At 42.5% G+C, this 23,068-nt stretch overlaps 2 protein-coding genes and 1 long non-coding RNA gene across 4 annotated transcripts; 1 reads left to right on the forward strand and 2 right to left on the reverse strand.

Annotated features, from left to right (window-relative positions):
• Positions 1 to 4,118: 4,118 nt before the first annotated feature.
• Positions 4,119 to 6,522, reverse strand: LOC111589738 (uncharacterized). Its single transcript, XR_002748859.1, has 3 exons — positions 6,346 to 6,522; positions 5,523 to 5,720; positions 4,119 to 4,432 (listed from the first exon to the last, which is right to left on the reverse strand). It is a non-coding gene; the product is annotated as an uncharacterized lncRNA (long non-coding RNA).
• A 1,449-nt stretch (positions 6,523 to 7,971) lies between these two features.
• On the forward strand, positions 7,972 to 11,091 carry LOC100192798 (nudix hydrolase 23). Of its 2 annotated transcripts, none has more exons than NM_001358556.1 (7): positions 7,972 to 8,309; positions 8,847 to 8,978; positions 9,354 to 9,430; positions 9,855 to 9,990; positions 10,081 to 10,221; positions 10,324 to 10,382; positions 10,624 to 11,047. In NM_001358556.1, the coding sequence occupies exons 1-7, from the start codon at positions 8,127 to 8,129 to the stop codon at positions 10,682 to 10,684; spliced, it is 789 nt and encodes a 262-aa protein (NP_001345485.1). In that variant the 5' UTR covers positions 7,972 to 8,126; the 3' UTR covers positions 10,685 to 11,047. The 2 variants fall into 2 exon arrangements, with proteins under 2 accessions (NP_001345485.1, XP_020395887.1); XM_020540298.3 differs by lacking the exon at positions 7,972 to 8,309 and adding an exon at positions 8,359 to 8,539 and having other exon boundaries at positions 10,624 to 11,091.
• Positions 11,092 to 13,189: 2,098 nt separating this feature from the next.
• Positions 13,190 to 19,242, reverse strand: LOC100191846 (uncharacterized). Its single transcript, NM_001137270.1, has 21 exons — positions 19,097 to 19,242; positions 18,957 to 19,004; positions 18,771 to 18,862; positions 18,554 to 18,644; positions 17,452 to 17,512; positions 17,288 to 17,365; positions 17,100 to 17,150; positions 16,918 to 16,991; positions 16,646 to 16,718; positions 16,089 to 16,146; positions 15,948 to 15,994; positions 15,808 to 15,873; positions 15,565 to 15,597; positions 15,397 to 15,449; positions 15,254 to 15,329; positions 15,071 to 15,127; positions 14,897 to 14,980; positions 14,703 to 14,801; positions 14,274 to 14,378; positions 13,878 to 13,949; positions 13,190 to 13,443 (listed from the first exon to the last, which is right to left on the reverse strand). The coding sequence occupies exons 1-21, from the start codon at positions 19,171 to 19,173 to the stop codon at positions 13,417 to 13,419; spliced, it is 1,422 nt and encodes a 473-aa protein (NP_001130742.1). The 5' UTR covers positions 19,174 to 19,242; the 3' UTR covers positions 13,190 to 13,416.
• Positions 19,243 to 23,068: the final 3,826 nt, after the last annotated feature.

Raw genomic sequence — 23,068 nt, forward strand, 5'->3', positions numbered from 1 at the left:
GTGAACAGTATTAGAGTAGGGGAGGGGTAGAGTGAAGCGTTGCGGACAGTTAGACTTAAGAGCACGGAGATGGTAGTGTTGAATAATTAGACAAATTCCAAATTAAATTCCGAATATAAATCATGACCAAATCAGAAGAACTGAAATAAAAGCCAAATCAGATGATGCGTACTGATTAGACTTACTGATTGTTGGCGCGCGCCAGGATCAGCTGAGTCGACGATGTCAGAAGATCACGAGCAGTCGCGTGAAGACGCTTCCCAAAAACCTTATTCGCCCTCTCCCGGTGCAGGATCTAGAAGACGAAGGGTTCCGGAGACCTGCTCTCCTGATCGCAGATGCACCTCTGCGGTCGGGACGAAGAGAACTAAAAGGCGGCTCAGCTATGAAGAGAGGCGAAAGCGAACTGGGATCTGGGGATGATTTGGAGGCTGGCTGCCGGGCTCCTTTTATAGGGTCGAGTCCGCGACCCCCCGTGCTTATCCGCCCACGAAAATCTCGCAATCAGTTGAGATTTTGTAGGAATCGGTTAGGATAAGCGTAACAGCCAAGAAACCAAAAAATCAAACGGCAAAAGGTAGCCGCGCCCCCGCAAGGCGAGGGGCCGGATTTCGGCGGACCATTCACGCGCATGTCGTGCGCCCGCGCCCCGCCCCGCCCCGGCCCGCCCCGCCCCGGCCAGGCCAGGCCAGGCCAGGCCAGGCGAGGCGAGCGAGCGCGCGCGCGCGTGTGGCTCTCCACACTCTCTCCTCTCATCCATGACTTGGTGAGTGAGTGTGGCTTCCATATTTAAGTTAGCTCTACTCCACAAGAGCTAGCAATATGGTGCTATTGGTTCCACCTATCCCTTTGCCATCCACTTATATGGGCTTTTGAGATTTTTCTGGGATTTATTTGAATAACTTAATTGGGCCAAGCCCATAAATCCTAACAATCCCCCACCAGATCTCAAATGCCCATCTACAGTTTTCGCCACTGTTCACTACTGTTTAATATACTAGTTTTTCAGCAGAGACTGTTAAGTTGAACTTCCGCCTAGAACTCCAAGTTACACCAACCCACAACTTGGACAATGGACTATGCCTTGAATTGCAAGTTTTGCGTGAATGGGTTTCACTTGAAGTCATGACCAGTACTTGGCTACCAGTAGTCCCCTTCTCGGGTGGAGCATATACGTCGTACTCCAAGGTCTCTTCATGAGTTTACTAGAGATCACCCAGATCTCATAGACTGCGACGTTAGACAGTCTAACTCATATAGGTGTGTTCTTTCAAAGAATGTTCTGCAGGACAACATCTTCGCTAATACAAGCCAACAGAACACATTAAGGCACAAAGCCAACCTGCCTTACAGCATTTGAGAGTATTGCATCTTTACTTAGAGAGGGTCAAAGGCTACTCTCCTCAGTTCACCAATGGCTTGTTCTTCCCAGGACCTAATTCACGGGATCTCCGATCACATAGACTGGGTTTCCACCATGGCAACTTTATTCGGGTCTCATACCCATCTCTCTCGATGCGATTTCTATCACATTACGTGGTAGTCCCTTGGTAAAAGGATCTGCCAGATTTTTATCTGTTGAAATATAAGTCACACTTATAACTCCGGAGTTTCTCAACTTTCTGACAGACTTCAATCGTCTTTTGACATGTCTTGATGACTTTCCATTATCCTTAGAACTCGTCACTTTAGCAATCACTGTTTGATTGTCACAGTTCATAAGGATAGCTGGTATTGGTTTCTCAACCACCGGCAAGTCCATCAAGAGTTCACGCAACCATTCTGCCTCAACGGTTGCTGTGTCAAGTGCAGCTAGCTCGGCTTCCATGGTTGACCTCGTCAAAATGGTCTGCTTGCATGACCTCCATGATACCGCACCTCCACCAATAGTAAAGACATAACCACTGGTGGCATAAAGCTCGTCTGCATCATATATCCAGTTCGAATCACTATATCCTTCAAGTACTGCATGCTGACCAGAATAGTGAATTCCATAACTCATTGTACCTTGCAGATAGCGCATAACCCGCTCAAGTGCATGCCAATGATCAGTCCCGGGGTTTGACATGAACCTACTCAATTTGCTCACAGCAAACGAGATATCGGGCCTTGTTGCACCAGCAAGATACATGAGTGAACCGACAATCTGAGAGTATCTCAATTGGTCTAAACCAATTCTCTTGTTCTTTCGCAGTGTCACACTGGGATCATAAGGTGTTGGAGAAGGTTTGCACTCAGAGAAGCCAAATCGCTTCAAAACCTTTTCAACATAGTGAGATTGCGAGAGAGTAATCCCACCATCTGCCTTAATCAGCTTGATGTTTAGAATCACATCAGCTTCTCCCAGATCTTTCATATCAAAACTCTTTGATAGAAAAGACTTGACTTCATTGATCACATCAATGTTTGTGCCAAATATCAATATATCATCAACATATAAGCACAATATAACTCCTTCGCCCCCACCACAGCGATAATATACACACCTGTCTGCCTCATTAATGGCAAAGCCTGCAGACGTTAGAGTAGTGTCAAACTTCTCATGCCACTGCTTTGGTGCTTGCTTCAGACCATACAAAGATTTCAATAACTTGCACACCTTGCTTTCTTGACCCTTTACTACAAATCCATCAGGTTGTTCCATATAGATTTCCTCGTCCAGCTCTCCATTAAGAAAAGCTGTCTTTACATCCATTTGATGAACAAGGAGACCATACGAGGCAGCCAAAGAAAGTAGTACTCGAATAGTGGTCATTCTAGCAACAGGTGAGTAAGTATCAAAGAAGTCTTCTCCTTCTTTCTGAGTATAGCCTTTAGCCACAAGCCTAGCCTTGTACTTTTCAATTGTACCATCAGGCTTGAGCTTCTTTTTAAACACCCACTTACAACCCACGGGTTTGCATCCATAGGGTCGATCAGTGACTTCCCACGTACCATTTGAAAGAATAGAGTCCATCTCATTATGAACTGCTTCTTTCCAATCATCTGCATCTGGAGATGCAAATGCTTCTGCAATGGTAGTAGGAGTATCGTCCACAAGGTACACAATGAAATCATTACCAAAGGATTTTTCAACCCTTTGTCTCTTGCTCCTTTTAGGAGCATCATTGTCATCCTCCTCTAGGACAATTTCATGTGGCTGTTCAAAACTCTCAATAGGTGTATTATGTTCAGGAATTATCTCAGAAGAGTATCTAGAATTGCTATGAATGTCTTTCATTGGAAATATATGCTCAAAGAAAGTAGCATCACGTGATTCCATAATAGTATCAACATACACATCAGGAACTTCAGATTTAACTACTAAAAATCTATATGCTATGCTACACGAAGCATATCCAAGAAAGACACAATCCACTGTCCTTGGACCAAGCTTGCGCTTTTTATTAATTGGTACATTGACTTTCGCCATGCACCCCCAAGTGCGCAAGTATGAAAGTGATGGTTTTCTCCCAACCCACTTCTCATAAGGGGTTTTCTCTTCTTTGCCCATAGGAATTCTATTCAGAACATGACATGAAGTCAGGACTGCCTCCCCCCACCATGCCTTAGATAAACCACAAGTGTCTAACATGGCATTCACCAGGTCAGTCAACGTACGGTTTTTCCTTTCAGCAATCCCGTTTGACTCGGGTGAATAGGGAGGAGTCCTCTCATGAATAATGCCATGTTCTGCACAGAAATCATCAAAGACTTTGGGAAAGAACTCGCCACCACGATCTGATCTAAGACGTTTGATCTTTCTCTCTAGTTGGTTTTCAACCTCAGCCTTATAGATTTTAAAGTAGTCTAAAGCCTCATCTTTAGTTTTTAGCAAGTATACATAGCAAAATCTAGACGCATCATCAATCAATGTCATGAAGTATCTCTTACCACCTTTTGTCAACACACCATTCATCTCACAAAGATCAGAATGTATGAGTTCTAGTGGTGCCAGGTGTCTCTCCTCAGCAGCCTTATGAGGCTTTCGAGGTTGCTTCGACTGCACACAACTATGGCACTTAGAACCTTTGACTATGGTGATATTCGGAATTAAACTCATGGTTGCAAGCCGAGACATAGAGCCAAAATTAATATGACACAAACGAGAATGCCAAATACTCGCAAGATCATCAACATTAGCACAAATATGGTTCACAGACTTATTATTGAAATCTAACAAAGAAAAGCGGAACAAGCCTCCGCAATCATAGCCTTTACCAATAAATTGTCCAGACTTGGACACAACTAATTTATTGGACTCTAAAACTACCTTGAACCCATCTCTACATAGAAGGGTTCCGCTAACGAGATTCTTGTGTATAGAAGGGACATGATGCACGTTCTTCAGCTGCACGATCTTTCCCGAAGTAAACTTCAGATCCATCGTGCCAGTGCCATGAACAGAAGCATGTGACCCATTCCCCATTAGCACGGAAGAATCCCGGGCGCCCTGATAAGAAGAGAACAAGTTGATGTCAGAACACACATGAACATTAGCACCAGTATCAAGCCACCAGCTAGGTGATTGAAATACTGAGAAGATGAAAGGTAAATTACCATACCCTTTGTCTTCCTCATTGCTAGCGACCACTGTGTTGACATTGCCCTTTTTGCCACGGCGATCCGCTCGATCGGGACAATCCTTGGCAAAATGACCCGCCTCGCCACATGCGAAACATGTCAATTCAGCCTTGTTCTTCTTCTTCTTGAAGTTGGTAGTTTTGTTGGGCTTGTTAGATTTTGGCTTTCCTTTGCCCTTGTTGTGGTTCTTCTGAACCATGTTGGCGCTGGAGTGGCCCTCGCCTCCTTTAGATCCCGTGTCCTTAGCCCGAGCTTTCTCCTCAACATCCAGAGACGCTATCAGATTTTCAACTGATATCTCCTGTCTCTTATGTTTCAGAGCTGTGGCGAAGTTCCTCCATGTAGAAGGCAACTTTGCAATAATGCATCCGGCCACAAATCGGTCAGGAAGGACTATCTTAAGGTGGTCGAGCTCCTTGGCTATACACTGTATTTCATGAGCTTGCTCTACAATAGAGCGATTATCAACCATCTTATAATCATGAAAGCTCTCCATGATATACAGGTCACTGCCAGCATCTGATGCACCATACTTAGTAGTAAGTGCATCCTACAACTGTTTCCCGTCTATGTACTGCATATTCGCATCAACCAGACGGTCAACAAGGGCGCTAAGAACGGCTCCCGTGAACATAGTATTGGCATGGTCGTACTCTTTCTCCTGTTCAGGAGTCAGTGGACCCTCAGGTCTGCCTTTACTAACATGGAAGACATTCATAGCAGTAAGCCAGAGCGTGGCCTTGACTTGCCATCTCTTAAAGTGCATACCATTAAACTTTTCTGGCTTCAGCGCGTCGGCAAAAGCAGCCATAGAAAAACTAGGAAATTGTCTACAATAAGGTTTTTGGATTGTTGAATAATTAGACAAATTCCAAATTAAATTCCGAATATAAATCATGACCAAATCAGAAGAACTGAAATAAAAGCCAAATCAGATGATGCGTACTGATTAGACTTACTGATTGTTGGCGCGCGCCAGGATCAGCTGAGTCGACGATGTCAGAAGATCACGAGCAGTCGCGTGAAGACGCTTCCCAAAAACCTTATTCGCCCTCTCCCGGTGCAGGATCTAGAAGACGAAGGGTTCCGGAGACCTGCTCTCCTGATCGCAGATGCACCTCTGCGGTCGGGACGAAGAGAACTAAAAGGCGGCTCAGCTATGAAGACCCACGAAAATCTCGCAATCAGTTGAGATTTTGTAGAAATCGGTTAGGATAAGCGTAACAGCCAAGAAACCAAAAAATCAAACGGCAAAAGGTAGCCGCGCCCCCGCAAGGCGAGGGGCCGGATTTCGGCGGACCATTCACGCGCATGTCGTGCGCCCGCGCCCTTCGCCCCGCCCCGCCCCGCCCCGGCCAGGCGAGCGAGCGCGCGCGCGCGTGTGGCTCTCCACACTCTCTCCTCTCATCCATGACTTGGTGAGTGAGTGTGGCTTCCATATTTAAGTTAGCTCTACTCCACAAGAGCTAGCAATATGGTGCTATTGGTTCCACTTATCCTTTTGCCATCCACTTATATGGGCTTTTGAGATTTTTCTGGGATTCATTTGAATAACTTAATTGGGCCAAGCCCATAAATCCTAACAGGTAGGAGACGTGAAGGCTGTGGCGGTGGGCGAGTCGGAAGCCCGCTGCCCGCAGGGCTGGGGACGGGGACGGGGACGGGGGCGGGGGTCGTGGGGATCGCAGGCATCGCTCGCAACCGGCGCCGGCGGGCCGGTCTGGGAGCCTGGGACGCCGGACGCGAGCTAGAGAGGTTGGGGAGGAAAGGAAGTGTCCGCACCTGCAGCAGTGCCCGGCACGGCAAATACGGCATGCTCTGCCTAGCGCCTGCGTTCTTTTTTCTTTCTAGTGCGGAGTTCCGGTGGAGCGGCTGCTCGTCCGGCCGTGAGAAACTGCAGTGGAGAAAAATTATAGCAATGTACCATGAAGCTTTTCCATCAACCTCTTTCGCCTATTCAGAAATTTAACTTCTTTTTACTACTTTTGTAAATTTCGTACGCACCTCCTTTTGCCCTTAGCGGTACATCAAAATAATATTCGTTGGTTTATACTATTTAAAAAGTGACGGGTTCAGCTTTTTCTAAAAAGTTTTTTTTGATAATCTAGTTATAGGAAGAAGCAGAGAATGTTAGTATTATAGAGATTATGCGTGAAGAAAGATAAAAAAAATTAATAGTGTTTAGAATATTAAAAATGATGTTTCTACTATCACAATGACTCAACCGATTCTTTATTTTTGTTGATTTTAGACGATTTTTATTAAAGTAATTTTTTATAAAACGAGCTAAAAAAGTTAAGTGTATGATAGTCTGCAGGAGCTTCTGATGACAGAAGCTGAAAGAAAACTGAAATAAACAGTGTCTTTACAGGTGGCAAATGTGATGGATCATTTCTTTACCCGTCATTCAGCTTCTAACACAATCGCTACAGTAAAAGAACCTTATCGGTTTGTCTCATCGCTTTTGAAACAATTAAGCTCCCGTCCACTCAAATGGGGTCATTCGTTGTGCTCTAGCGCCTGCCATTCTCCACCACCGCCACCCCACATCAGATTAGAGTTGCATCTAATCTGTGGTTTGTGTCTTTAATCTCACTTTCTGATGGCGTAGCAGCCTATCGTCTAAAGGAGATTCATATTTGAAACATAGTAAAAAATAGAATATGTAGAACTAAAAATAAATAAAGGTAGAAAAATATAGGATTGAAAAACAAAGGAAATTTTATAGGAGTGAGTGTTAGTGTTTGGAACACTTGAATATAAGAATATGTCTATTCCTCTATTCTAGTGAATAAAGGCTTGCTCATCATTCTATCATGTATAGAATATTGTTAAGGAATGAGAACTTGTTTAGGTGTACAAATTTTACTTTCTCTATATCACGAAGGAAAACGAGCCTTCCACTGGAAAAATAAAACTTAATTCATTCATTCTAAACATACATGATGTAAAAGTAGAAATTGGATTTTTAAAAAATGTATTAGAAACTTCAATCCAAACAAGGTTATAGAGAAACCGAACTAATACTCTCTATCATAAAATAAAGGTTGTTGTCGTTTTTTGAGAAGCAAAGTATCTTTAATTTTAACTAAATATGTTAAAAACATCAATATTTATGGTATACAATTAAAAAATTATTGGATTTGTTTTTTATAACAAGTTTATTTTAAAATATAAACAATTTTTTTATAAACATAGTCAAATTTTAAAAATATCCATATAGCCAGTTTAGCTATATTTATTTTTTAGAACGCGACTAATATTTTTTAATAAAATAATAATGGATGGAAGGTTGGAATCATGGATAAACCTGACACGCCAGCTCAAACTGATCTTTCATTCTTTCTCCCAACCGTACCACATAAACCGCCCGTCGACCAATCCCGCAGCGGAACGTGTTGGGCGGCCGACCTCATGCCTCACCCCTTCCCCGTCGGCCCCCGACTCCCCGAGTCGCCATTGCCTGCCCTCGTTCGGCTCGATCCCCGCACTACAGCGCCCGCCACCAACCCCGCCCGCGCCTCCGCTACTAAAGCCGAGGCCTCACCCACCACCTGACCACCATGCTCCTCCCCCTCCTCAGATCCCACCCGCTCCTCCACCACGCCGCGCGCCTGTCCTCCCCACGCACCCGCCTGCTCCTCCGCCGCGACGCAATCCCGCTCGCACGCTCCCCGCCTATCCGCATGGCGGCCTCGTCCGGCTCCGGCGCCAGCTCCCCTGCCTCGGCGCCGCCAGCTGCCGTGGTGCGTTCCCCGTCCCCCTTCGGTGCTCCTCCTCCTGCCACCCTAATGCGCTGTGCTGCGTTCAGGCGGCTAATCGTACGCTTGTAGCTGTAATCTCTCAGGAGTAGATGCGTGCTTGCTGAATCGATCAGGGCGTTGACTCAATCCAGTGGGTAGTGATCGTGCCAATTGCCAATTGGGATTGGCTTCCCATGCAGCCAAAAACGGCTGCTGTGCTCTCTAGTAAAATCGTATAGTTCTCTTCTCTATGCTACAGCCTACAATCATCTACTCTGTATAATGTTGTGGCATGCGGACCGAAGCTAAGTTCTGTGTTAACTCTCCTGGACTGCTTAAGGTTAAATATGCATTAGTCTGATTGCTGGCTGTAGGAATTGTTTAGTCTGCATAGCCAAAAACCTTAAACTGCATAAGGTTAAATCTGCATAAATGCCATGGCTCTGCAATGTTTATTTCTTGAGACATATAACGATTTAACTGGCATTGCGAAGAAAAAATGTTAAAAGACTCATTCTCAGAAAACCATTCCTTCTGCAGGTGCACAAGTCAAAGATCAAATTTTGCCCTGCTTGTGGAAGTCCAACGAAACTGGCCATACCTGATGGCGATGAGAAGATGAGGGCTGTTTGTTCTTCTTGTGGAAGAGTTCACTATGAAAACCCCAAAATGGTAAATGCTGAACAAATAAAAGAAAAAGGAAAGGATCCATATACATTTGTATTTGTGCTTTAAATTACGACACTGAATGCCTGTTCGCACAGTGGCCGTGGATTTTTTAGTTCTACCTACAGTATTTTGTAGGAGGCAAATCACAGCTGCAGCTTTAATCTGCGGTGAACACCCCTTCAATTCCATGATTATAGAGCCCGCATTTTTTCATTCATGTATGAAGTGCTTTTGATGAACAGATGTGTCCCCATTTTCTTTTTTGTTTAATCTATTGGTGAAACAAGGGACTATAGCTGGCAATATTTTTTTGTTATATATGTGTAACACATGTTGGCTTCTATTTTCTGCCATTTACAATATATATCATCTGGATAGGTTGTTGGTTGCCTTGTTGAGCATGATAATAAGGTTCTCCTTTGCAGAAGAAAGATTGAACCAGCTTATGGTCTTTGGTAAGTTCCCTTTGATGTTTTTCTTTCGATTTTTTGTTCTGATTCTATTCTGTGCTATAATAGTTAATGTCATAGCTGTACTATGTTTTGATATTCTCATGCAACTTTTTTGACTATGCACTCCAGATGCATATTTGCAGTATTTGTTTGCCGAACTCTTTGCATGTACTGTTCAGAATATGATGTCATATTATAATATAGGTTTTGCATTTTTTATGTTAGGAATAGCTTTTCTTCTGTTTTCACAAACTCCCTAGCCAATAGGATATGCTTTCTTATCTTCAACTTCAATGCAGTACCAATTGCCTAGTTCTTTCTGTCAAAACTTTTCTTAGATTTGTGTGCGATGAACAAATTTTCTTTTCATTATTGAACTATAATCATGTACTGCTGTCCTCCAATTTGAGTTAGTTTACATTAACAGGACACTTCCTGCTGGTTATTTAGAGGTGGGGGAGTCTACTGCTGAAGGAGCCTCTAGAGAAACATTAGAAGAAGCATGTGCAGATGTAGAGATAGTCTCGCCTTTTGCTCAGTTGGATATTCCACTGATTGGCCAAGTGAGTGAAAAATTGGCATAGTCACAAAGTTGTAGGTTATTTCGTCCGCTACTAAGTTGATTATCTTTGTATTACAATGAGATGCAGTAGAGTTACATTATTTTCCGAGCAAGATTGAAGACCCCCAACTTTTCACCTGGGCCAGAGTCGCTGGAATGTGCACTTTTTGCTCTGGATGATATACCATTCGATTCTCTAGCATTTTCTTCAATCATTGTCACCTTAAGGATGGTATTTCCTCCTCCATAATTGTCTCCTGCCTGCTTCACATTTGCTCTTGCCATTTATACGCTTTACACTAAATGCTTTAAACATGTCTACTATTTGCCACAGTATACTGAAGATGTGAGGTCTGGAAGCATCAAATTTCACTATTGCACGATAAACAAAAGGTAAATCATCCCACCCTTTTTGTAGTAACTGATCATCATCGTCATTCATAACTCTGATGACTTCTACAACTTAGGAAGCTTACGAATCTTTCTCTAGTTTTCTATGTGTTCTGTTGATATCTCAGTGCAACTTTTCTACAGCACTCACCTATACGACAATCTTGCGGCATCTTGAAGTTAACAAATCCTGCTCGAGTTTCCAATGTGGTCTATAACTTGTTTTGTGCAACTTGGTTTACAGGTTAGGAGCCAGCCCTTCAGATCTTCGGAGTTTCGATATTGATAACCATATAGCCGTGTGAGGTTGAAAGGTTCTAAACCTTTTGCGATTGAGGAGAATGGTTTTGGCATACAACAGGCGCGCGCGCACACACCATTGGAGCCTTGTTTGGCGCCTCCCTGCACATTGGAACAGATTTAAAGTAGGTGCTGGAACTGTAAATGATTCGGTATCAAAAAGGCTGGTTTAGCCATTTTAGGAGATTATGCGTTTCGATTTCATGGGAGTTGGGAGGACAGAATTGTATCATAGTGCAGTAACTCTTGGTTGTAGGATTGAGTTATCCTGCATGCCATGGTTGTGGCGCTTCGTCAGCGACCGAATGCTGTAATGTGGTTACGATTCTCTGAGCTCCTTTTCAACCATTAATTCCAGTTGTAAAGCCTGTATTGCTTCATCTTTTATCTTTTAAAAGTCACGTTATCTTCAGATCGAACTGAGTGCTCAATACATGTGCAGCCATGCTCGTTCGTGATTATTTGCACCCTAGAAACAGCAAAAGGTATCAAGTTTGTTCATCAAATTCAGAAAGAAAAAGAACTTTAACTATCAATATCTCTAAAACAATTGCTGGAATGAAAACTCGGGTATTATAAGATTAGGTCTGAATGTCTGATTATGGATATAGATGTAAACCTTGTTGCCAATGGTATTATAAAGTTTAGTCGTGGTAAAGAAAACACTCCGTTTATCCAAAAAAAAAAAAGCAATTAATGTGTGTTCTTCGTTAAAAAACAATATATAATTAAAAATATTAGCGTTCAAGACACTATAATAATTATACTATAACAATATTTTTCATGATTAATCTATATATACTTAATTTTTATAAATATTGAAATTTTTAATATATAGTTGTTAAACTTAAAATACTTTGATTTAATATTGTATTAAAATTAGACAGATGATTTACTACATTGTATAAAAAGTAATACAACTTTAGAAGCATGTCAATCTTCTCGTTTTTCTCTAATATATAAAATAGTACTCTCTTCTAAAATAGAAATAGTTGAGATTATCGTTTTTAAAGAAAATCATTCTTAACTTTTACAAATATATAAAAATAATAATAGTTATAGTATATATTTAATACCGTTAGATTATTTATGGTATATAATTAATATTATTACAAAGATCTTCAATTTATAATAATAAATTTATTTAAAGATATCAATATGACAATATTGGTAATGTTATTTTATAAATCTAGTTGAATTTAAAAACCTTTAACCAAATGTAATAGCGACCACTATTTTAGGACGGAAGGATTATACGTCGATCTCGTGCTGACAACCTCTATTGAATTCTGGATATTTTACGAGTGTTTAGTGAAAATTTCTGGATATTTACGAGGGTTTAGTGAAAACATGGCCGAGTCGGTGCAGTTTATTCAGGTCGCCGAGGTTAAGCTGTTTTCAGCAAGTTCCTCTATATCCATCATCTATATCTATCATTTACAGTCTTCTCTAAAAAATTCTATCATCTATATCTCCTTTCTCTCCAACAACGTTCTCTAAATCATGTCCTATATATGTAAATATCTATATTAGAGACATTTTTTATTTTTGTACATACGTATTTTTCATACTCTCAAATATATTGTACATATTTTAGTTTTGCTAAACCGGTTATTTAAAATATTCAAATGGATAGAGAATCGTTTAGAGAAACTCTATATATAAAGATTTCAGCAGCGTCCTCTAAATTTAGAGGATCGTTTAGAGAACGCTGCTGGAGAGCGTAGAGGACACTGCTAGAGAGCGTAGAGGACCGTTTGATCCTCTATATTTAGAATATAGGAGCTTTTAGAGTACCTTGTTGGAACCAGTTTAAGACTGTCTCCAGCAACATCCTCTATATTTATTCTCTATATTTATACTTTACAGTTTTTTTAAAAGATTATATTCTCTATATATTCTTCCTCTCCACAACGTCCTCTATACGCAAATACATATATTAGTGATATTTTTAATTTTTATTTTTTGTATATATATATATATATATATATATATATATATTTACCATACTCTTAAATATATTGTACATATTTTAGTTTTGCTAAATCGATTGTTTAAAGTATTCAAATAAATAGAATAACGTTTAAAGAAACTCTATATATAGAAAATCCAACAACGTTTTCTAAATTTAGAGGATCGTTTAGACGACGCTGCTGGAGTAAATAGAGAACGATCTGATCCTCTAAATTTAGGGTACAGAACTCTTTAGAGTTTCTTGTTAGAGCTAGTCTAACAACCCGCAGAATGGAGCTAAAGTGCTAACAGGATTGCCGGCTGGTATTCGGGATGGATCTAGCACCTTGGATTCGAACAAGCAGGCGAGGAACTTATCCGCAAGGTCCCGGTCTCCCGGACCACAAACGCCATTCGCTCGAAAAGTGTCCCGCATGACGGCGTTTATCACCTTGGGAATATGGCCACTTTGTGCCCTTTCCATAACAATATTCTCGAGCACCGGGGGCATGTGGCAGAATGGCGGCAATGAGTCCTCCCGGTAAGACACCATACGTGCTCTTCGGAGTATCATTTCAGTAAAAATATACGTCCTGGCGCACAAAAACACAAGTACAGACGCAGCAAAGAAGATTACAATTATTCTCTAGCGGGCTCACATGACCCTCGCAGCGGAATCGGAATGCACATGAAAATTACAAAAATATAGAGCTCAGTAGGAGTGATTAGGCTCGGCAGTTCCTGTGACATGTCCTTGGGAAAAACTGGTGATGACAAACATTGCTTAAAGATCCTCAGGGCCATTGACATCCTGGAGCCATCACATACCATGTTAGCGCACACTAAAGCACAGCAGCTGAGAATGGCATATCGATGAGATGTTGCTTAAGAGTGACGGTACGCTCATATTTCCAACTGGTAGGTTTATAGGTATCTATTTTTCTGAGGAGCTAAAGTATGCTGTAAGTATCGGTTACAAGGTCTACCCAATCTGCGGCTATCTGTTTGACATAATGGAATCACCATTCAAGGATTTTGTGAATGATATCTACCGAAGAAGGCTTGAAGCAAAGGCTAGAGGGAAGAAAGCTTTAGATTTTATTAACAAGACCACTATGAATAGTCTCTACGGCAGGTTTGGTATTAACCCTGAAAGCACTACCACCTTAATTCTTAATAAAGAAGAAGCACTCAAATTCCCTATGGAGCATGAAGGATTTATGCATAGCGAAGAACTACGTGCACCTTGTTCTCAAGTACGTCTCCATCTGGAATCTCCAACTTCACTCCAGGCTTGGCGATAATTGTCACCTTGCCCTAGAAATAGCACCAACAATATGAATCAGGCACTACTCAGTAACACATATGCCACAGCTGAACTAGGAGGCGGTATGGAGTGGAATGAGCAGATACAAGATCAGATCAGACAGAAACAACTGACAAAATTTGCACCAGGTATACAAGATCAGATCAGACAGAAACAGCCAACGAAATTTGCACCAGGTATTCATGTCCAAATACAAACAGTATTTAAGCAGCACCAGCACATATGGCAACAAAGGAGAAAATCCAAATACAAAGAGTACCTAAGCAGCACATACGGCAACAAAGGAGAAAGAAGAACATCAAATTAAAGTTTACCTTGAGTGTAATTCCAGAGCCAAACCAGACATCACCAGACACCTTCAAGCTGTCAAGCTCAACTATGCTGGGGATGGACTTGAACCGAGCAAGGAAATTGGCAACCTGTATTAGGAAGGAGATATTTCATCAGTGCTTGCTGTGATCTGACACCAGTTAAGGAGTGACAATTTTTACTGATCAATGGTTTCATCAGTGTTTCCCCTATATTAATTAATAAAAAAACGGCAGATCCTGCCAGTTTACGTTAAAAAAATGGTTTCATCAACACATTATTTTGTGAAGGAGCATTCTCAATGCTACTGATGGAACTCTATTATGAAAGATAAAACAGTCTGATCTTTATTTTGTGAAGGAGCATTCTCAATGCTACTGATGGAACTCTATTATGAAAGGTATCTTCAATATCTTGGAGACAAACTGTTTTACCTTCTTGAACTCAGGTCCAAGCTCAATTGAAGGGTTAGCTGGATTCGCTCTGGATGGGTTGCGGATGACAAAGCCATCAACCAAGGTGTAAAGATCAGACTGTAAACACAAAACGAGCAAAGCATTGAGCCATCAACAAAGTTGAGGTATTACGGTATCAGGCTAACAAAACATTGAGATGCATCCAGAAATACCTGCACAAGCAACAGATCAGATGTAGCCTTCACTGGGAGAAACCTTGAGCGGGGAACATTAATTCCAATCGCTTTGTCGAAGAACTAGTTAAAGGTAACAAAAACATTAGAGCAAGAATATAAGGAAAAAAATGGAATAAAACTGAGTACTGGGACAGGGAGTTGCTTGCATACCCGAATAGCTGCACCAGCTGCGGTTTCGAGTTGAAGGACTTTCACACCATCAACTTCCTGTAAGTGCCAACTTCTTAGTAGAAGAACCCAACATTTGTAATAGCACTCAACAAAGAATCTGATTGATGCACTACAATATAAATGCTACAAAAAGGATATAAAAGATTAAGATAGGTGACATACCTTGGGGTTTGGAATAATTTCCATCTTAAGTGCCTCAGCCTCTACGAGTCTCTTGATAGCTTTAAGGTTCACCCACCTGTTGGGCAAGAACTGTTAGAGAAAGAGATTTTTCCCTTAAAAGGCAGTTAGGCCAGGTTTCTTACAAGTTGTTAGTGTTGAATATCTTAAACTTCTCGATTGATTTAAATTCATTCACCTGGATAGAGATACAAGAAAATTAGAAAAGGTTGTGTAGCTCTTACTACAAAAGGCTGGTGGTGAAATCATGGAACAGATTATGAAACTTAAGTAACACAGAAACAGCAACATACATGCTCATCGGGTACTTGGGCAATCTCCAAAAGCTGCATAAATATCATAAAAATGAATCAGTATCATCTTATGTTAGAATGCCAGAACAGGAAGCATAATTGTCTGTCATAAATACAAAATTCTAACTTTCGAATATTATCAAAGACTCAAAACCTCTTGTGATGCTAAAACCAGTAGCAGAATGGGCAATAAACTAGCAGGGTGCAGAGAAATTATTCAATTTGAGCAATGGACAAGTGTACCTGAACTCTTCCTTCGTAAGAGATGAGAGTGCCACCCTTAACGTCAGCCAGCGTCTTTGGAGTAACCTAGAATAAATACAGTTCTTGAGTTTTATGTTGCACAAACTCAACATGAGTATAAACAAGTCATTCTTCCATACCTCCATGCAGTACTCGTTCTGGTTATTGATCAGATGGTTTAGGATCTCTGTGCTGATTAAGGATACAATTTTCAATTCAAAGCACACGGCAATAGTAAGTATTAAAACAGGTATGCAAATTTGATCATCCTATTTGGATACTGATGTCGACTATAGCACCCAAGTTGTCTGAGTTTGCAACAAAGACATACTCCTTGCCCTGATATAGGATTGGGAAACAGGTTAGCAAAATTACTGTAACAAAGCAACAAGATAAATGCTCAGTTAGAGTTATCAGTGTACTATTGTGGTTTCACTTATTAATCCATATAAAGGTTCTGGAAGTTGCATAGTTATTTCAGTTTATATTCCATAGGAAGAAAAGAGAAACAGCCTCAATATTCAATTTCCTTCAGAAACAAGCTTGCCTTTTATTTTGGCCAAAACATGCACTCTCCCTTTACATAGAAAGCATCGAAGGGCCTCAAACAGCAAAATATGATTTATGAATAACACACGACAATACTACATTGTAACAGAATATAATTTATTTTCCTCTCATGAAGTAACCCTTCATAATGTAGAATACTACAGCAATTAATATTTAAGTGCAATCTAAACCTAAAAAGAATAATATCTGGAAACCAGATTACAAAATCAGTTTCCAGATCACTTATGTTGCCAACTGCAAAGAGAAGCTTAATGTGACTTCTGCTTACCTGAGCCAATAAGATGTCAAGTTTTCCGCTGTTATTCAAAGAAGGAAACACATCACCATGACCAGGAGGATACCTTACACATCAAAAATCACAACAATCAGATGGGTATCACATTTATGTAAATACGCTATAAATGAGGTACAGTTCAAACTATATCTAAAAGTCTTCACCGTAAATAATCCAACAAGCAAGGTGATATTCCATTGTGAGTAGTCATTGCCTCATTGGAATAACATTTTAACTTCTATAATAACCTAAGACAGAAAACTAACCAGCCATCCTTCCCAGATTTCCCTTTGCTGGGAAGTGGCAAGAAGTCCTCGGTAACAATGCGAGGATACTGGCTCTGTAGAAGACAATGCAAATTTATCAGCTAACATTGCTTTCCACTCCAAAATGCTATATACTTGAAACAGTGTAGTCGAAATATATATTAAAAAAACAGGCCGCAAACCTGATTGAAAGTATGAATTTCGATGTTGGAGTTGGAATACTTCTCAACAATCTTCAGGGAAGAGAAAAGGTAAGCAAGCATGTAAGTACAACTCTAGGAACTCATCATTTAATGAACACAAAAGCATATTAGTACAAGTCTAAGAACTCATCAATTTAATGAAGACAAAAGCAAAGGGAAAACAGAACCTTCTGTGTGTCATCATGGGTGTTGAAAGAGTTCATCAGAAGTAAAGGGACATTGCATCCATACTTCTTGTTCAGGGACTGCAGAGACATGTAACGAATAAAGCATAGACTGATTCTTCCATATCCAAACAGTAAGAGAAGATGTTCAGGTTAATGAAGGATACCTCAATTTGAATCACAATAAGGTCAAGGAATGTGAACCCATTGCGGACTTCAATGACAGACCTGCAGGACATAGGAATCTTAGTTGTTCTAACTGCTCAAAGATGAAGCAAGAGCCATAAGTCCATACCATCTCAAGGGTCATGCATAGCTGCATAAATAACTAGTTAATGCATAGGGTGCCTAAGTGTGGCTAATGCCTATCAAAGTTGTCTCACTAGATTAAGTCAACAAATTGAAGAGTTCTAGAAATAGATCTAGCTCAACAAACAATGATATGCCAGGAGACTTAATGGCATCTAATTAACCAACAATTAGATACAAATGGGTCAGACACTACTAGTTGAGGCATTAAGAACACTCCATAAGAAAGTGATACAGGCAGCTGCAGCTAATTAGGAGCTGGGCAGATAAACAATTTGATCACCTTATCACATCAAACAACATATGCACACAGCCACTCATCAATCCACTCATTTTCAAAAAATGGAAGGAGATCTAAACCTATTGGAACCGCAATATAGTGAAAAGGGACAACAGTATGAGCACTTGAAAGATACAACTTAAGTATTCCATATTCTTCTAGACCATAGACATTGAAAGCTCCACTGGTAGAGCCAATAAAAACAGCATTATTAGGACAGGTCATACTATAACAATGGTACAGTACATTATGACATCTGAGCGTGCGCACTAAAACCCAAAGAACAACGCAATAGTGATACTTGTTTAATCATTTGCGTCCATTAGGAAAAGCAAGCTTGCACCAACTACAAAACTATCGACCAAGAAACTAACAAAGAAAAGTAAATAACCCAGAAACAGGGCTTGAATAACAAATATTATATTACTAGTGCTCTACCAAAAACCATGTGCAGGAAGATCAACACCGAGTTTCCATGTTGCTCAGAACGTGTATCTAGGGAACAAAGACACAATCCACATATTTACAGGCTAGCTAAAGAGAAATACAGTTCCTAGTCCCTTCGTAATTCAAAATATACCTCACACAAACATAACGAACAAAGCTAGATACATGATCCAGCATGTGAGAGCTGGTAAAATTCAGCCAAGCAGTAGTGGAGAGGATGGAGGTGCACTCACTTGGGCCCAGTGCAGCCCATGGTCGTCCCGAGCCCTCCGTTAAGCTTGAGCACAACGAGCTTATCCAGCAGCTTCTTCGTCTCCTCGAGATCTACCTCACAGACACACGATCCAATCAGTGTCCACACGCAGTGTGTAAGAGATCCACGATCGGATCCACCCACAACAACAATCACACTACACTTAACTAAGATGAAATTGGCACGGGCGATCATACCTTCGGGAGGCGACGCGACGGTATCGTAGGGCACCACCACCTCATCCGTAGGGGTCTGGATCTTGCTCCACTCGATCTGCTCCGCCTCCCCACTGCAAAACGCCACAGCACACATAACTCGGCTGACGAGTCGATGCGCACAGAGCAATCATACAGAGTGAACCTGCGGGATCTACTTCTACTTACCTGAGGTACCGTGACACGAGGCTGATGAACCCGGACTTCTCGTTCTCGCTGCGCGGAAAAACACACTCAGAAATCAGCAAAAATGGGAGGCGAAGCGATCGGGCGGCGAGATCTAGTGCGGAGAGGAGGGGGGCACTCGCCTGATCTGGTCGAGCTTGGCGACCTCGGCGCGAAGCTTATCGAGCTTCTCGTCGACCGACACCGCGGTGGTGGCCATCGTCGGGGCTCGCGAGGCTTCGAAACGAAAGGACGGGACGAGATGTCAGACGAGCGGAGTGCAAGCGAGGAGGTGTGGTGTGGTGTGTGTGCCGTGTGCGCGAGCGAGCAGGACAGCGCGGGTTTCATTTATAGCGGCCGCGGTCTCCGTCAGGCGCCGTGACGGAATGTGCGGCGGGGGTGCCGGATGCTCCGCGCGTCGTGACGGCGTCTGACATCTGGCACGACGGGAAGAGCCCGGCCGTGCGGACCTCGGGGTTCTCGTCGTGTCGAGGCTAGCCCGCCTGTCCCGTCTGATCCGTCGGCGCCGCGACCGGGATCGGGGATGGCGCGGTGAACGCTGAGCTGGCCGCCGGCTTCGCGTGGGCTGGACGCGGACGGACGGCGTGTCAGTGTGTCATTAGGCTCCGTGCTTTAACAAACCAGTCTCTTTCGGCAGCTATACCATCCTGATTATGTTATCTTAACTTTTTTTTTGGATAGAAATTATGTTATACTTTCTTAATGCTGTCATGGGGATGTGCAGGTAAAATTGGATCCTGTTAACTGAAAATTATCGTGGGCGCCGTGGTCTGCTAATGCTGTGTGACAAGTTCGGAGACATCGAACGCGACACTAGTTTACTAGTAGTAGTTGCGCTATCGATAAATGTTTGCTAAAAAATGTAATAGCTAACTATCCTTTTCAAAGAAACGAAAAAGTGAGCCAGTGTGCGTTTCCGCTGCATCATCTGCATCTCGGCCCGCGACCAGGTTTCGGGTTCCAGCCATACATCATGGTGCGATTAGGTGTCAACGTGCGCTTCTAAGTCTTATAACAAACTAATAATTGCACAGTGCGTGCACAAAGGTGCGTGTTTCACCAAACTGATGCTCTATTCAAATCAAATCTAAATATCATTGTTTGTATCACATGTGTGTGTCGGTGCCAGGCTGCCAGCAAAGAGTGGTGCACGTTCTTTTCATTATTATTTTTTTTCCAAACATGAGGGATATATAAGATGAGTGGCGCAGAAGCAACGCTTTGTTGCTGTTGCTGCAACAAAAATAAGGTTGCGCGAGATGCATCAGTCATCAGAGGGTGGCCCTTAATTTAATTTCCTTCCGTTTAAAGATGGTGACTCCTCTCACCTTGGCGATTTGCCGGTTCATGTCTGACACCGACATAGTACAGGACTACCCCAAGTGCATGAAACCAATATATAGGCGGGGCCCTCCGGTGATGACTGGTGAAGCACACTCACCTATATCTGCGCCTCCGCTCCTGCATCTCCAAACACCTGTGCACAGCGCTCCGTTCTTGGCCAGCAGCGCTCTGATGGTCCGCCGAGCCTGCTGCTCCTGTCTCCTGGAGTTCATTCCCCTTGCGCCAAGCCGAGTCACATTTGAAGGTGAAGGTGAAGGTGAAGGCGAAGGCGAGCAGAGGTGACACCTTTCGGTGCTTCTGCGGGCAGGGACACGGACGCCCAAACAAGCTGCCGAACAAATCATCATAATCATCTCACGCTGCTGCCAGGCGATCGAACACGGGACGTCCTGTTCGTATCCAAAGGACCATGCAGAGATTGCGCTCGGTTCTTGCATTGACTCACGCCAGAGTTTTGCCAGGCGAAATAAAATCCAAAACGAAGGCCCTGTTTGGCACAGCTGCTGCTTGTTGAAAAAGCAGCTTATCTGATAAGCTGGTGAAAAGCAGTTTCTGCTTGTTGGCTGCTTTTAGTGTATTCTGAGAAGCAGCTGAACTGATAAGCTGCTGCAGAAGCTAGCTGTTTGGCAGAACTTCTGTTTAAATTTGTGAAGAAGCTGAAAATAAGCTGTGCCAAACAGGGCCGAAATAGGAAGGCAACGTTGTGTGCAGGCGTGACTGCGTGAGCATGTTGAGAAAGCTTTTAATTAGTCGTCTTTTGCATCTCGCCCTATGCTTCTACACAACTGCAGCAGCAGCTCAGGCATGCGACAAGCAAATGCTTTTGAGTGTTGAGAGTTGAGATGTACCGTATCATGTATGGGGTGGATCTCGCTTCAAAGTGAACTTTTGGTGATCCTATCGTGTAAGCAGCATTATGGGAGTATTTCGTACATTCCAGTGTTGGATATGGAACTTGTCCCGTACTCCTTCATGCATGCAACTATGAAGTGCAGCAACATGAAGATCATTCGGACGGGGGTGGCTGGGCTAACTTTTTTTTTTACCAACACAACATAGAATAATTTCAATCTGCGTCGTGTTGTGCCTAAATACTAAAAGTTAGGCCCAGCCAATGATAATGTCGTGTCGACTCAAGCACGGCACGAAAATAAAAACTTATATATATATATATATATATATATATATATATATATATATATATATATATATATATATATAATACATTCTTAAAATGTTCATAACTTACTATAAACTAAAAAAACGTATGAGAAAGAGACACCGATGTTTTCTATAACTTGTGTGAAGAGATAAAAAAATATTAGAGCATAAAATAATCATTTAAACACAAGTTTTTTTAACTCATATCTCACTTTGTGCCGTGCGCCCGTGCCGACCTAATCACGGCCTATCTAGTCGTGCCAGGCCATTGTGCCTAAGTTTGAGACACTTAGCCCGTGCAGGCACGACCAATTTTTTCTTCTTGTCATGTCATGCTTTGGGTTCTTATTTTCGTGTCGTGTCGTGCCGGTACCAAATGGTCCGGCCCAAACTGTCTAGTCGCGTCTTCCCTGGGGCGCCACTTGTGTTGGTCTCTACGATTTGCTATCTCTTTCTAGTACCTGATGATCATGTTTGCATCTTGAATGCCTGTTTCATGTGTTCGTAGGCTACAGCGAGAGCACCGAGAGTTCGGGCGTTCCCACCGAGGGAACTCTACGGACAACGAGAGGCGGCAGATCCGCTAAGAGAGAGATGGAAACCGGCGAGAAGGCCACAAGCCACGGGAAGGCTCCATCAAGGGAGTCCGGCGCCAAGGAAGGGAGGAATCACCTCCCCGCGTCAAGTCGCATCGGAGTGGTGACAAGAAGAAGATGATGAAGAAAGTGGTCTACTACGAGACCGATTCTTCGTCGCCCTCCACATCCGGCTCCGACGCCGCGTCCGTCACTTGTAAGCGCCATGAGCGCAAGAAGTATAGTAAGATGCCAGTTCGTTGTCCCCGTATCTCTAAACACGCTCCTTTACTTTCTGTTCCATTAGGCAAACCACCATATTTTGATGGTGAAGATTATTGTATGTGGAGTGATAAAATGGGGCATCATCTAACCTCACTCCACGCAAGCATATGGGACATTGTTGGATTTGGAGCGCATGTACCTACGGTGGGGGACGAGGGCTACGACTCGGACGAGGCCGCCCAAATCTAGCACTTTAACCCCAAGCAACTACTATACTCCTCGCCTCTCTATGTCGAGAGGAGTATAATAAGGTGCAAGGGTTAAAGAGTGCCAAAGAAATTTGGGACGTCCTAAAGACCGCACACGAAGGAGATGAGGTGACCAAGATCACCAAGCGGGAAATGATCGAGGGGGGGCTCGGTCGATTCGTCCTCAACCAAGGAGAGGAGCCACAAGCGATGTACAACCGGCTCAAGACCTTGGTCAACCAAGTGCGTAACCTCGGGAGAACAAAATGGGATGACCATGAGATGGTAAAGGTTATTCTTAGATCCCTCATATTTCGTAATCCTACTCAAGTTCAATTAATACGTGGTGATCATAGATATAAGCTAATGTCTCCCGAGGAGGTAATTGGGAAGTTTGTGAGCTTTGAGTTGATGATCAAAGGCTCCAAACACATCGTTGACTTAGAGCAAGGCGGCACCTCCACACCCGAGGTGCAACCCGTCGCATTCAAAGCGACGGAAGAGAAGAAAGAAGAGTCTACATCAAGTAGACTCCTCATCG

The sequence above is a fragment of the Zea mays genome, chromosome 7, assembly GCF_902167145.1.
Source record: "Zea mays cultivar B73 chromosome 7, Zm-B73-REFERENCE-NAM-5.0, whole genome shotgun sequence".
Classification (NCBI taxonomy): domain Eukaryota; kingdom Viridiplantae; phylum Streptophyta; class Magnoliopsida; order Poales; family Poaceae; genus Zea; species Zea mays.

What these genes read in the sequence shown, in the direction of transcription:
- LOC100192798 (NM_001358556.1), top strand. Translation starts at nt 8,127, where the DNA reads ATGCTCCTCCCCCTCCTCAGATCCCACCCGCTCCTCCACCACGCCGCG. An exon ending in CGGCGCCGCCAGCTGCCGTG is followed by an intron (nt 8,310 to 8,846) that starts GTGCGTTCCCCG and finishes TTCCTTCTGCAG; the next exon opens with GTGCACAAGTCAAAGATCAA. An exon ending in ATATTCCACTGATTGGCCAA is followed by an intron (nt 9,991 to 10,080) that starts GTGAGTGAAAAA and finishes GAGATGCAGTAG; the next exon opens with AGTTACATTATTTTCCGAGC.
- LOC100191846 (NM_001137270.1), bottom strand. Translation starts at nt 19,173, where the DNA reads ATGGCCACCACCGCGGTGTCGGTCGACGAGAAGCTCGATAAGCTTCGC. An exon ending in CTGATCTGTTGCTTGTGCAG is followed by an intron (nt 14,802 to 14,896) that starts GTATTTCTGGAT and finishes TTGTGTTTACAG; the next exon opens with TCTGATCTTTACACCTTGGT. An exon ending in GCTCTGGAATTACACTCAAG is followed by an intron (nt 13,950 to 14,273) that starts GTAAACTTTAAT and finishes TGCTATTTCTAG; the next exon opens with GGCAAGGTGACAATTATCGC.